Here is a 14450-nt window from a genome sequence, read left to right on the forward strand (position 1 = left end):
CTCCCACCCTTAATGCCTTGCAGAGAGACAACACAACAAGCCTGAGCTGACAAATCCCACAGAAGTTACCAGCCTGTCCCTTAACAAAGGAGTGTTGGGGTTTGGAGCTTTCATTGCAAAGGAACACAAGGGGTTTGCACATTCACCTGAGCATCAAAGAGCCTGTGAGTGGTTCTCAGGTGAACCAAGCACAAAGATGGAAGTGCTACTAGGAGAAAGAACTACACATCCTGTCCCCATTTCTGCCCACAGCTGAGCCGCATGGCACACACTTTGTAGCCCCATCTTGCTTTGGATTCATCCTCCAGCCAAGCTTCCCTGCTGCAGGATACCTTGTGCTCTCCAGTGGGACCAGCAGCACAGCACAAATGCTTTGTAATGGGCATGCATCTCACTTAGTGTTTTTTGTTTGCAGTTTGAGACTTACTTATTGTTTGCTATAGGTTTCTCCTGCACTGCCAATGCAAACAGATGTGTTATCACAGGTCCAGCTGGTACTGGGCAGGCAGGATTTGTATGGGAGGAAATAAAACCAGCAAGAAGAGAACACCTCCATCGGCAAAAGCCACTGCCAGAGAAATAAGATGTCCAAGTGCCTCGGCCTTGGCAGCTCGCCCTCCAGCACTGCAGCTGCCAGCGGGGCTCAGACTCTCTTCTAAGACTTACACTTAGGAGACACCAAGTTTTGCCCTGATGCCAGTAACAGTGCTGAGAGGTCAACCCAAAGGCTAGACTCAAGTCAACAGTAGGTCCCATTTCTAGGCTGAAAAGGGTAAGAGCTGGGTGCAAAGAGCCATCCTCAGTGACCCTGACCTAGGGATGGTCTCCAGCATGCAACCTGTTCCCCTGCCTGAGCCCCATAGCAGTGAATCAGTCAGTGCCTGTCAGGTTCAAGGCATCTGCACACAAAGCCTGAGAGATTGCGTTTGACATTTCTCATGTCTTGGGACTTGCACCTTCTATTCTGTCCTGGTTTTGGCAGGTGGGATCTGGTTTAACAACCATCCAACAGCAGCACTTCAATGGGGACCCCAGTCTCAACACTGTGTTGTCAGCAACCAGAAACCCCCTGTGCTGCTGAAGGGCTCCAGCCTGCAGCGAGCCCAATGCTGCTCTGTGGCCACTGTGACCACAGCCCCAGGGGACACTACTGGAATTGGAGAGACTACTTCAAAAGTAAGAATTTGCTTCAATTTGCCTCCGGGATACAAGTCCCAGGGATGAAAAATTAACTGTTTGGCACCAGAATTTAGGAATTGTCTGAGAGGCAGCAAACCTCACAGCAGAGACCCCATCCAGCCACCCACGGACTGTGCCTACAGGCACTGGACACAGCGGAGTGCTGGCCTCATGACCAGCAGAGTGACTGAGATGTTTTTGTGTTATGATGATCTCTAATTGCATTTGGGGTGAGCCAGTAAGTGTGAACTTTTAAGGGCCTGTGGCCTTCCTAGCCAGAACGATTCAGCAACATAACAAGTAGTGTAATGCACTGTAGGTATCAAAAAGACATTCGTGCTACAAGAGGAAACCATTCCAAACTAAATGGGAAGATATTCTTCGCACTCAATCAGGAGCACTTACATTCAGAAGGATCATTGAGCCCATGCACTTCTCTAAGCCTCCTTCAAACCCCAGTTTGACAAAACATGATCTTTGCTCCCCTGAAAACTCATACACCTTGGTGTGTCCTTGGCCTTGTGAAGGTTGTTTTGAGTCGTGTGTGTTGACAAGCTTTTCTACTACAGGTTTAGGTACAAGGGTTCTCAATGGCACCTGGCAGACCCTGACAAGCTTGCTGGTGGCCCGCAGGGCGCTGTGCTGTCACTACTTGCTTGCTTTTCCTGTTTTCTAGTTTTGCCATCTTAACAACTGCTGTGCTTCCCCATAAGGATATTATTTAATCGCAAATGGGCTACTCTAGAACAAGTCTGAGAGTGCCTGAAGTCCAAAATTCAGAGAAGCTCATTACTGGGAATTCAGAGAACAAACCATGCTGTAAAAAAAGAAATCCAAGAAACATAAGAGTTACAGCCATTTTCTGCCATGAACCCTTTCTCTTAGGTTTAAATCAAACTTAGAATCATTAGCTAAGGTGTTAAATCTGGGAGTGGAGACAGAAGAGTAACTTTTGTTTTTTGGAAAAAAAGTGTATGAAAAAGTTAAAGTAAAATAAACCTTGCAGTCTCCCTTCCTGACTTCTAAAGACACTGGTGTTCAGAAAACACAGCTGCCCTGACAACATGCACTGTGTGTCAAGAAGGCTGCAGACAAAAGCCCTCAAGGTGTACAGTTATTCAAAGGAGCAAAGTCCAGTGCAGAACTGGTCTGTTCAATGTAGTCTGATTATCCATGGCAAGATGGCCCAGGGGACAAGAGGAAAGGTGGGGTGGAGGAGAAACGAAAGAAACTTCAAGTCACTTTAGATCTCAGCTGCCTGAAGACTTTAGAACATCAGCCTCCCATTCGTCTGCCCACTTGAAAACATTAGAAAGTCTGTCAAGTCCACACACTATCTAGGGAAAGGAGCACGTTCCTGGCAGAGGGCTGTCTCTCTCACGTGCTCAGCTTTCCTTTCAAACTTAATTTTATATATATTTATATTTTTATATATATATAAAAAAGCACTTGGTTTCCAGGGGCATTCATAATGAGGTCCACAGTGTTTAGAACTTAAAATTCTTTTTTTCTTTGTTTGGAACAGTGTTTTAAAGTTTTGTTTTAATTAAAAGTCTTAAAGCATGTTGGACTTCAAAAACATGAGTTTGTTCATGTCTTCTGGACTGAGTAGCCGTCTCCTTTTGATTAAGAGAGCCTGCTCACACATATTTACACATTCACTTCTGGCACCAACAGCAGGCACTGCTAAGAGCCAAAAGGCTAGCTTGGCTAGTTTTGTATGCTTTTGAGTAACACATGACCAGTACTGAAACAGGTCAGGGGTGGCCTGGAAGAGAGGTTCTTGCAAATAATCATAGACTTCATTTTTCCCAAACCAATCTTCTTCCTGAGCTGCTGTGGCTTCCCCTGCTGACCGAGGCTTCTTGGTTGAAGGTTCAAATTCTGTTTCTTCTGCCCAGGACTCTTTCACCTCATTGATCAACTCACAGACCTTGCCAATGATCTCTTCATGCTGGTACGGTGGGACGGGCCGCAGCTTCTGCTGAGGGTCTAAGATCATGGCTACCTTGTGTGCCGAATGAACTTTGAAGTTCTCCTTCAGCGCCTCCAAGAAGAGGTGGCAGAGTTTGCTGACCACGCCAGCATCGTTAGCTTTGGAAGTGAACAGTTTCTCCAGTTTGACGTAGGTGGGCAGTACCAGCTGCAAGGTGGGCCGGCTCTCGTTGCTCAGCTCTATCACCGCCTGCTTCACCGGAGCCAGAATAGCTGCCAGGTTGCTGAGCAGGTGTTTGTTCAGGTTTTGGATGAGGTTCATCTTCTTGGCCCTGCTGTAGAACTCACAGATCTGCTCGTAGCGCTCGTGGACGAGCAGCAGGGAGTCGGTGACCGAGTTCCAGCAGGGCGGGGGGGAGGTCTCTTCCAGGGAGCCAAAAGTCTCCTTTGAGAGGCCTGTGGATCCCGCCAGATCTTCACAGACATTCAGGAGCTCGATCACTTCGTGCATATTGCGGGCCTGTAGTGTTCGCTTGTTGAGCACACTCTGCACCACTGAGTTCAAGGCACAGGCTGAACAGCGCAAGCACATGCCTGCCTTGGAGAACGCAGAGGAATTGACTTTGCAGTCTGTGACATACACTGTCCTGATCTCCGACATCACAAACTCTGAGAGCACGTTCTGGACCCAGTGGTGGATAAAATCACCGTTATCTCGAATGTCTACACCCTTAATTCCCAGGACGTAACTCTTGATGTGGTTGCCTTCCACCTGATAAGCTGTGAGGATGTAGCAGGAATCGGGGCCGATGCTCTGTGAGTGACAAGTGACGCCAATACCCAGGCATGCGTTGCTGCCCAGCGCGCAGGTTACCTTCACCTTCACCTGGTTGTACATCCGAGGCAAATGCTTCAGAGCCAGTGTGTTGAAATTGCCAAGGATTTCGGTGACGGAAAAGGCACCATAGCGAGCGCCACTATCCACCAGGGTCTGTGCTAGCTTGATGAATTCCTTCCCGCTCACCACGCTCAGAGCCCCCAGGTCAGTGCACATCACCCTCAGGAGCCTCTCGGCAATGTTCTGCCGCTCCTTCTCCGGGATCGCGCTGTTCCCTACTGAACCGCTCGCGGACGCTGCAGTGAAATACAAGGAGGGAGAGAAAGCACCAGATGAGCATTGCTCCTCTACAGCAGGAGAGAGGAGGGAGTCACAAAACAGTTCTCAGAGACCCAAAGAGGCAGAACATGCCCGGATGATGGTAGAGACATCTCCAACCTGGACTTCTTCCCCCAAGGATTTCTGGACAGAGGAACCCTTCTGTTCAGCAAAGGGACAGGCCTTGCTCTTTGCTTGGAGCAGCAAGGGGCTTGTCTGCATGCTGTCCCTGGTGTGGGGCCTGAGACAGAGCACACACTATCTATTCACGATCCAGTGCCTTAACCAATGCCATCCCTGTGGTGTTCACTGAGGAAGCGCCTAAGTTATAATCATGACTGCCATTTGCTATCCATGTCTAAGGGCTGGTGGTCACAGCTTAGCCCAGCTGGAAAACTGGACATCTTCCCTATTTTGTCATCTGAGCCTTTCAGTGAAGCATACAACTTCCTGCACCATCTCCAGCAGTGCTGGAGCTCCACTTTCCATTTTCTCCTCTGAACTCCAACACCCCACATTTGTGGTTGATTTCGGGCAATGTGAATGTCATTTTTGGCCATAGCAGAACACAAAAGCCCCACGTTTTTGTATCACCCTTCCCCCAGGCTGCTCAGCTCAGGTGCTTTGGAACTGATTTCCTACAGGACTGTATTTTACCTTTTTCTGTGGGGAAGCTCAGAGGATGAACTGGGGATAAATCAGACCCTGGCTGCCTGCTAGCACAGGGACTGACAGATTATGCCTATGTCACACCATGACAACTGGACTAGTCTTTCATCTCCAGGTTGGGCCTGGGAATTCTGACCCTGGCTTAGAAGTGAACTTTTTCCAGGAGTTACCAAATGCATCTTCCCCACAAACCTTTCCAACCACCTCCCCACGGCTCACAGAACTTTTTGCGCATGAGCCCTCCTGCAATGGGAATGGGTGCTCTGCTCTGCAGGGGAGTACATGAATTAGGGATGAAATCAAGGGCACTTAGGCAAGATGAGAGCCTTGTGCAATGCCCACCACTGCTGCACCCTGACAGTCACTTGTTCCAAGTGGACAGGAAAGCCCAGGATGGAAGAGCAAACACTGCTACTTACTGTTGTTGACATTATTTCTTTGGAGCTGGGGTTTCCACTTCTCTTCTACAACAGCTAGAGGTGATCTGGGCTGGCTAGAGGCAATATTGTTCTCGTTGTCAGCTGTGGGGCAAGAGACAGGGAGGTGTTAGAAGCACAAGGTAATAAGGCTTAAAGCACAAAGAAGGGGAAACAGTATCCATCTGCATAGCATTTATTTCTGGTCCCCTTCAGTTAAGGTCACAACAATCTACTACATTCTCTGTAGCTTTTAAGCAGTTGTCACTGAGCTGGCACGGTACTGTCAGAAACCTTTCAAAGCCTTTGGACTCCCAAAATGGGGCTGCATGACAAGGGCTTATTCTGTGCATCAGTGGCATTGATGCACTCAGCACTCACAGAAAAATGCCTCCCCATAACTGGAGCTGCACACCAGGAATCGATGGTCCTTGTGCAGCCTGACCTGTGCAATTTGCTTGCTTTCAAAATGAAAGGGGGTGTAACAAACATTTATCCTTCTGCCTCACTGCCCCTTTCTGCATTGCAGGTGGCTTCCCTGTTCTTCACTGCTGAGTACTTTGTTTTTCAAGCTCTGCTCAACTCCTCTGTACCTACAGATCTTACTACAATCTGCACACAGGGTTTCCTCCCATGGTAAGAGAGAGACCCTCCTCTCAGGCTGCTCTCTGCTGCCTTAGACTGGAAACAAGAAGGAAACCCCCCCAGGTTTCTGGAGTGTGACCAAAGATTGTCCCTCCCTATGACTGCAAAGATACCAACTGCTCCAGGGTCTCTGGGTTGATGTTCCCAATTCTATATACGTAAGTGGGCTAAGGGCTAAACACTTTGGCTGCCAATCTCCTGGGATCTTTCAAGGAAATGCAGAATCAGTAAATCCTGTATTGTATCCATGTCCTTTCCTCCCCTGTGCCCCAAGAACTTCTCTCCACCCTCTACAGGAAACTTTCTAGTTTCTTAGTATGCTTCACTATGAAACTGCTCTGTAGACTCTGAAGCAGCAATAGAGTGCACAATGAAGAGAGGTGGAAGAGGAAAGAGAAAGATGGAGAGACTGATGACCAGGCTGAACAGAAGGATGGAATTAAACACAAAGAAAACAAAACAGGCCCTTTACTCATCACAGATGGAGTCATCTTGCCTAATTCTGGACATCTCTGTTAGACACACAAAGGCTGCAAAGTAGCCCCTTAGGGCTCTTTTTACTCAGTGGTGCAAAACAGGCTTAACAATGTGATTCATTCAATTATTCACCCAGGTAGAATAGATGCCTTTTGTAGTACAAGATCCATCATGGTCCAAACTCACCTGGAATCAATGACTTCTTCTCCAGGAAGTCCACACTGACCAGCTCAGGCAGCAGTAACTACATCCTAGGCACACCAGCACACCAGGATTCAATGAAATAAATCCTTTCCCAGCACTCCTGACAGCACAGCAGGAATTACAGGAATGCCTTGTTAAGGCACACACAGGTTCTTTGCTCTGCAGCCCAAGTCAATCTGGTGCTGGGCACAACACTAGGCTGCCCTTCAGAACAAACTGGAGAGGATAAAATTGCTCTCCATGTGTGGCAGTGACCCAGAAGAGAAGGGAGACCAGCCAGGATCTAGAGACAAGCAATGATGTGATGAACTCCAGTGCTCTCTTCCTTACAAGCAAGTCCTCTCAAATTTGAGCAGCTCTGCAGGTTCACTGCTGGGGCATTCACAAACCTTGTGATGAACACTCACAGAGTGCACTGTTATTCCATCTGGGCACTGCATTGGCCACAGTCTGGAACACCAGGAGATTCAGGACATGACAAACCAGGGGTGACTCTGGGACTGCTTCGAGGACTGTATGAACCCAGGGAACCCACTGGTCATGGCTGGTACCTGGGGAACATTGCCACGCTCAGACTGCAGCAAGAGGTCCATCCTTGCAGATGAGGAAGAGACCTGAAGAGCAGGAGATGCTCCAGTGACTGCCAGTGATTAGATATGACACATCACTTTCCCCCCAGCATCTCCCCAGACTAATTGCTCTTGAGCTACCACCATCAGTATCCTCAACTCCAAACATCCGTGGGCAGGCAAAGGAAAATGCTAGATGTTGCTTCCTAACTTTGTTCATGGTTCAGGCTGCCCTTGTCTTAGCAAGGGGTGGGGGAAGAAACCCTCTCTATTTCCTCCCCTAACTCTTTATCTGTTTCATATTAATAGGGGATTTATTACGTACAAATATCTGCTGGCATTCAATATGGCATTAATGAGATTTGTGTATTTCAGCCTCATCTTCCTTATCAGGTAGTCTGTGAACTACACAGATCATGGTTCTTTAATTTCTCTTCATGCCTCCAATCCTTTAATCCAGGTTCAGCCTAGTCGTCCTTCTATTCTGTAGCTCTAGATTGTAGAAAGGGCATTATACGGTAGCACTCGACCTGAACAAAGTACTCTAAAGGGAGTCAAAGCTGTATATTGTACAGTGTAATTACAGAACAAATTCCTCTGCCTGGTGTTCTGCTGTTCTATTTCTGCCTTTCAGCATCCAATTTACATTCTAATTGCTTCTCCTCACTGTGTAGCTGCTTTATGGAGCTATAATCTCTCCTTATTACCTTCTAGCCCCAGGCTCAACCCTCTGAGTGACTCCAGAGCCAGAACATCCCTGCTTTTGCTCCTCAAGGCCAACAGCACATTCCCTGGCTTCAGACACTTCCGAGAGGCTGAGTAGATGCATCACATTTAGTTGGAAGAGATGAACCCTTTGCACCAGACATGATAAGCCAAATTGGATGCCTGAACACATTAACTGAAAGAGTATTTGACCCATACAGGCTTTCTGTATCTCTGCATGGAATCACAGAATCACAGACTGGTTTGGTTGGAAGGGACCTACGCTCATCCAGTTCTAACCCCTGCCACGGGCAGGGATGCCTTCCACTAGAGCAGCTTGCTCCAAGCCCCATCCAAACTGGCATATCCATAAAGAAACATTCCTTGAGCCAGGCATATGGACTGGTATAAACCGCTACTGTGTCAGTGTGCCCAGTATGTGGATGACCCTGGGCCACCAGTTCTGCTGACTACTGCAAGGTCTCTGCACTCCCAGATTTCAGAGGTGTGACGACACTGTTTCTTGGATATGGAAATCTCCATGCCCTGACAGGCTGAAAGGCAACAAACTGCCAGCAGAGTTAACTGCAAACCCTGTGTGATCTCTGCTGTTGCTCTGCTAAAGTACAATATCCAGAACCCACCAGAGCTCGCTGCAGCTTTCACACCTCTTCATTTTGTTCTGTTCTCAAACCACAGCCGTAAGCACCATGCTCCTTGCCCCCAGTGCACAGATCTGGAGGACAGGGTGCTGCTCCCCCCAGGGAGGAGGCAGCAGTAGAGGACTGGAGGCATCACACACAGAGATGCCATGACTGGGATGGCTGCTTCCACAGCCGCAGCCTCTGGGACGCCTGGAGAATGTGCTGAATACACAAGACATGGATAAGTGTCTTCTTGTCTTTGCCCCAGTGAGACATTTGGGAGGAAGCAGCCAAGCAGAAGATAACGAATTACAAACAAACCAGGGAGAGATGAGAAAAGGGAGTTTAACAAGAGGAATCCAGAGCTGGGGAGAGAGGATTTAAGCATTAATGTATCCCTGCTAATGTTACGAGTCAGATCACAGATACCTGCCCCTCCAGCCACCTTCTGTGTCCAAAGTGACCCAGGTGAACAAGCCCAATGGCCAAGAGAAGGAAGAAACTGCAGAGTGCACTAGTTTAAAGTTTTCAACAGCTCACATCTTGCTAGTGCAGTGCATCCCCTCTTTTGACACTAGCCCAATCCCTCTTTTGCAGCTCCTCTACTCAGCCTCATCAGGAGCTGCATTTCAAAATGCTGCATTTCAGTACCAGAGACCAGAAGAAGGAACAGGATGCTCAGGACACAGCCTGGACACAAGCAGGAATTGCCAGAGAGGAACAGCAAGAGCAGAACCCAACACCATGGAGTGATGGCAGCTACTACTCTGAGAGGAGCTGCACTGCTCCTAGCTGTAACATGAAGTCCAATTACTCCACATCAACCAGCTTATGCTCGCATCATCTCATATTACCCTGAATGTCTCTTCATTACATTACAAAGATGACAGAAAAGCTGCTGAGCAACACACAAAACCTGCACTAAGGTTTGCCAATGAGAACTGAACTGGAACCGAGGAACTGTATGGATGAAGAACTCAAGGGACACTATCAATCACAGAACAAGATTAAGAACTTTGATTAGAATTACTGTTACAGAATGGAAAACGTGCCTATCCTCAAGCCACTCATCCTCCTGTGCCACTCTGCTCACAGCTTACCTGTAACATGAGGGCAGATGCAAGCACTGAATACGAATTTCAACAGAGCAGCTGTCTGTTGGAGCACACAGGCCTGTCAAAGGTGAATTGATCTGTAAACCTGTGTTAACTCACGCATTTTCATTCAAGAGTCAAAAAACGACAAAGTTCTGCCACTATAAAAATACCTTGTTCCTATGGTTTTGAATATTCTGAATGCTGCCTTTGAAACAGCTTTGGCTTTGAGACTTTAAAGTCACCTCTTATGTACTGAGACAAAAAACAAAAAAGGTGCCTCAGAAACAACACAGAGGAATTGCTCCTTGGAATTTTCTTTTGTAGATAGCTGAGAAGGAAATGAACACAACTGCTGAGACAGCAAATTCTTCTGCTGGGAACACATTTCAGTCCTTCGCAGAACTCCAGGAGACACAAGCATGGAGAGGGACTTGTGTGGGCAAAGGCTCTGCTGCCCTGCGAGCAGTTTTGCTTTGTTTGCTCCCATAAGAACTACCCTTTTTGCAGAAAGGATTTAATCTGCTGTAGGAGTGACCTGCAAATGCTTACGCACTGAGTGTGCCCTAGATTTTGTTGGATAAAGGGAATGAATAGTGTAATGTGCTCTATGCTAGCATGGCACGTTTCCTCTCTCCCTAGGAAGTGAGGTTTATGGCATGCCCTGAGCCTTGCACTGTCAGCCACTGCTACGTGCTCCAGCCTTTGAGGATCTTTTCTGCTGCAGATGAGGTTACTGGGGCTTTGGAAATGGTGAGCACAGAGACTGACACACAAAGGGGTGAGCATCAGGCAGCAGCACAGAACTGAAGTGCCCAGCTTACCTGCATGGGACTGCATGTGCTCCAGGAGATTGTTATAAAACTGGAACTGGATTCCACAAGCTCCACAGGTGTAAGGCTCTGTTTGGGAGAAATCAGTTCAGAAGAATTACACAGAGTATGCAGGGAAGCAGCATATGTGCATACTTCAGTTTGTACAGTAGCGGGGCAGCGCCCTGTGGTCCTTGTCACCTCAGCCCACGTGCGCACGTCACAGCAGCTCCTCAGGACTGAACCTGAAGGCTCGGGCTGTGATTTAGGAAGGCTCTAGGGCAGGTCACTGCTTCTGGGCTGGGGCTGGGCACTCTTCACTCGGGCACACTTCATGGGCTTCACTTCACTGCCACAAGAAGGCCAGGATGGCAGCGGGAAAGCTCGTGCAACAAAGCAAAGGTCCTGACAGTACGTGTGTGGATCTCAGTGACTTTTAGCAGGGCATGTTGTGACAGAATGAGGGGTGATGGTTTTAAACTACAAGAGGAGATTCAGGCTGGATGTGAAGACGAAATTCTTTACAATGAGGGTGGTGAAACACTGGCACAGGTTGCCCAGAGAGGTGGCGGATGCCCCATTCCTGGGGACATTCAAAGCCAGGCTGGATGTGGTTCTGAGCAACGTGACCTAGTTGAAGATGTCCCTGTTCATTGTGGGGGGTTGGACTACAGGACCCTTCCAAGCCAAACCAGTCTGTGACTCTATGAATCTGCACAAAGACTGGAGAGGCTGCACTCTTGACTGGGGTTTACTAACTCGTGCCTCTTGCGGGCTGTATCGGTGTTCTTTATAAGCCTGAAAGCAAAGATTGTGAATTCATTTTATATCCAGTCTGGTCAAATTCCAGTCTCTGCCGCCTTTCCTGAGACACGGAGAAGCAGGTTACGAAAAATCCTGTTGCTCAGAAGCTGGGGAATGAAGTGCCACAGGAGAACTCAGCTTGGGGGTTTTGTGGCTGTCACAACTGCAGCGAGCCTGGGGAATAGCGAGTGCCATTGGGCTCAGCAGCAGCACAGTGCTGGGTGAGCAGAGGTGGAGGGGAGGAAGCACAGGAGCTGTGCCAGGGCTGAGAGCAGAGCAGGAGAGCTGTGTTGCCAGAGGACATGGATGAGCTAGAGTCAGGAAAGAGCTGGGTGCAGAGCTCCCTCACGAGCCAAAAGACACGTTTAGTTCTGTTCTATCAAGTATGTTGAAAGTGCATTTCTTCCACTGCATTAACCTAGCAGCAAATGTTTGCAGTTGCTCTTTAAACAGTATGAGTTGAGTGCATTAGTTGACAGATGTAATATCAAACTACAGTGGCTGCAGCTCATTAACACTGCAGTTTGCTTCTACACCTCGAGATACACCAGCACTACTTACACTGTGGCATTTTGTTTCAGAACAGCAGAATGAACAAACGCAACCATTTGGCATATAAACAACTTCACATATAAATGCCTGGCACACGCACAGAGCAAGGTCTACTGCTACAAGACACCAGGAATCTGTATCTATACAGTATGACAGGAAACGCATGTTCTCCATCAATGAATAAGCAAAAGCAGCACCATCCAGGATGGAATAACCAAAGTACAGGAAAACACAAGCCTGACTTGGCTATGATCTGTAAGAAGTCTGTCGCAGGTAGCAAACCCCAGAATTCATCAGATGGCTACAGGAAGCTGTGAGGAGAAACACAGAAGAGACCATGAGGGGTTCACACAAGCTATACTCTTAAGCTGTAAGGCTGGAGACCCTGTTGTGCCTCTCCACAGAGCCACCAGCCCTCTGAACCGATGGAGGCAGCTCCATCTGGGGGAGCTGTGCTCAACACTTTATTTAACTCATTTTCTTGTTATGGGTTTTGCTGTAATGAGGAAGTTTGGAAATACTGTACTTAAGTAACTGTGCTTGTGAAAAACAGGGAAGACTCTGGCACACTTCAGAATCTGACTCACATAGATCCAGCATTCTCCAAGCAGCACATGTCGCACATCCATTTTTCTCTCCTGTTTCACTACATCCTCACATTTCCTTCTCTGCTGACTCTGTCTCACTGAACTGCCTTTCCTTCCTCCTGGTATATTCTCAGCTATTTTATCACCAGAAACTTGTGCTGCCTTTCTTCTAGCTCTCCCCTTACCTGACTCCATTTTACTCCTGACCTGTTTTCTGGGTTCTCCTCATCAACATCCATCATGCAGTGACCATCAAGGTCTCAGCAGTTCTTCACCTCAAGGTCCCCCTCTGCCATTACAACACACTGTGCACTCAGGGACTCTGAAACACCTCTCATATGTGATTCTTCTCCAAAAAATGTAGTGGATTTCCATCCCATTTCCAAAATCCCCCCTCCTGTTTCACACAGAAACGTCCACCTCTGGAAACAAAAGCACTGTTGACTCTCAAAAACTAGTTTTACATTCAACATTGTCTTGAGACCAAGAGTCGGAGAAGTCTACAGTTTGCCACAAGTGAAGATAAGCTAAGTTAAAACTAGGGATAACACAACCTTCCTTCACCTTGTATCTCAAGGCAGTGGAGCATGAATTCACCAGGCTGCATGAGCAGCTTTCCCTTCCTCTCATTGTTTCCACAGCTCACCCCTAGTAACTACTGCTCAACTTGAAGCAGCTGGGAAACAGGAAGGGAGGATGTGAACACAGCCCGAACCTTACACAGCCACGAAAAGTGGAAGGAGACAAGCAGAGAGCTCACCAAGACTGCTTCAGAGTACCCCAAGCTTTGGTTGCTCTTGCTGTATTGGCCAGCCTGGGACCAAGGCACAAGGTTCTGACTGTGGCCTCTCTACGATGTGAGGAAGAAATTCTTTACAATGAGGGTGGTGAAACACTGGCACAGGTGGCCCAGAGAGGTGATGGATGCCCCATCCCTGGGGACATTCAAAGCCAGGCTGGATGTGGTTCTGAGCAACGTGATCTGGTTGAAGATGTCCCTGCTCAGTGCTGGGGGTTGGACTAGAGGAGCTTTGAAGGTCCCTTCAACCCAAACTATTCTATGATTCTAATACTGACAAAAATTTCACGTTAACAACTAAGCCATGAAAATCCTGCAGTGCTCAGCTCTAACCCTACAGCCCAGCACCTCACACTGAACATCTCAGGAGACAAAATGCAAGGCTGCTCTTGTCCCATTACCCACCTCCAGAAAGCAACCTTTCCACGGAGCCAAGCCCAGAGCCATGAAACTGGGGCAGCACTCAAGGATGCGGCATTTCTGCAGACTTCCATCTCCAGCTGTCCCATATGGGTTCCTACTCAGCCACAGCTATGATGCACTTTTCTGCAGCAGCAGGACAAGCTGAAGAGCCTGTGCAGCAACAGGATCCTGCCTCCAAACAGCTCTGCTGGTGCAGAGCATTTGAAATTTGGAAGGAGGAGCTCACTGACCGCTGCTGTCCTGTCTGCCAGCAGACAAGGGCTGCTTTCCAGCCAGATCTCAGTGGAGTCTGAGTCTCACTCCGAATCTTCCCATAACACAGAGGGGTTGTGTAGTGGAGAGCACAAGAAAACCCACTGCAAGCAGGCAGTGCTGCTGGAACTGCAACCCCCCATCCCACCTCTAACAGTCCCTTGCTAGCTCTCTGAAACTCAAGCACTGCAGCATCCCCAAGCATTTCGTTCTCCAATCAAGCACCAAAGAGCTTTTGTCCCTCAAAGAAGAGGCATTTGTCTGTGGTGCACTGGTGTTGGTGGCTGAGCACAGAGCCTTCCCTCTTCCCAAAAGCATCTTTTCCCAGGAAAACCAGCCGCCTTTGTGAGCCAAGTCCCCTCTGCTCTGAACACAACACACTGTCACATCACCCTCCTGCTTGCCTACGTGCTCTCTAAAAACACCTTTACAGAAACCTAAAGCACTAGCAGCCGCCGAAGCCTCTCCAGTCCCTGGAGCCACACAGAACCAACACTTTTAAACTGGTGGCACAATTTAAAACATCTT

The 14450-nt window shown here is 48.2% G+C and overlaps 1 protein-coding gene across 6 annotated transcripts in view; it reads right to left on the minus strand.

Moving 5' to 3' along the window:
• Positions 1–2703: 2703 nt before the first annotated feature.
• Positions 2704–14450, minus strand: part of ZNF618 (zinc finger protein 618) — a 148286-nt gene continuing 136539 nt past the window's right edge. For 5 of the 6 annotated variants that reach the window (XM_061479598.1, XM_061479596.1, XM_061479595.1 and 2 more), the window contains 3 exons: positions 10518–10595; positions 5359–5460; positions 2704–4248 (listed from right to left, as the gene is read on the minus strand). In XM_061479598.1, coding sequence (XP_061335582.1) covers positions 2735–4248; positions 5359–5460; positions 10518–10595 — 1694 coding nt within the window. In that variant the 3' untranslated portion in view covers positions 2704–2734. The remainder of the gene's footprint in view (positions 4249–5358; positions 5461–10517; positions 10596–14450) is intronic. The other variant, XM_061479594.1, reaches the window with a different exon arrangement.

The sequence above is a fragment of the Pezoporus flaviventris genome, unplaced genomic scaffold (genome assembly GCF_033815535.1).
Source record: "Pezoporus flaviventris isolate CSIRO_AGI_PZ_B2104156 unplaced genomic scaffold, CSIRO_AGI_Pfla_v1 ptg000154l, whole genome shotgun sequence".
Lineage (NCBI taxonomy): Eukaryota > Metazoa > Chordata > Aves > Psittaciformes > Psittacidae > Pezoporus > Pezoporus flaviventris.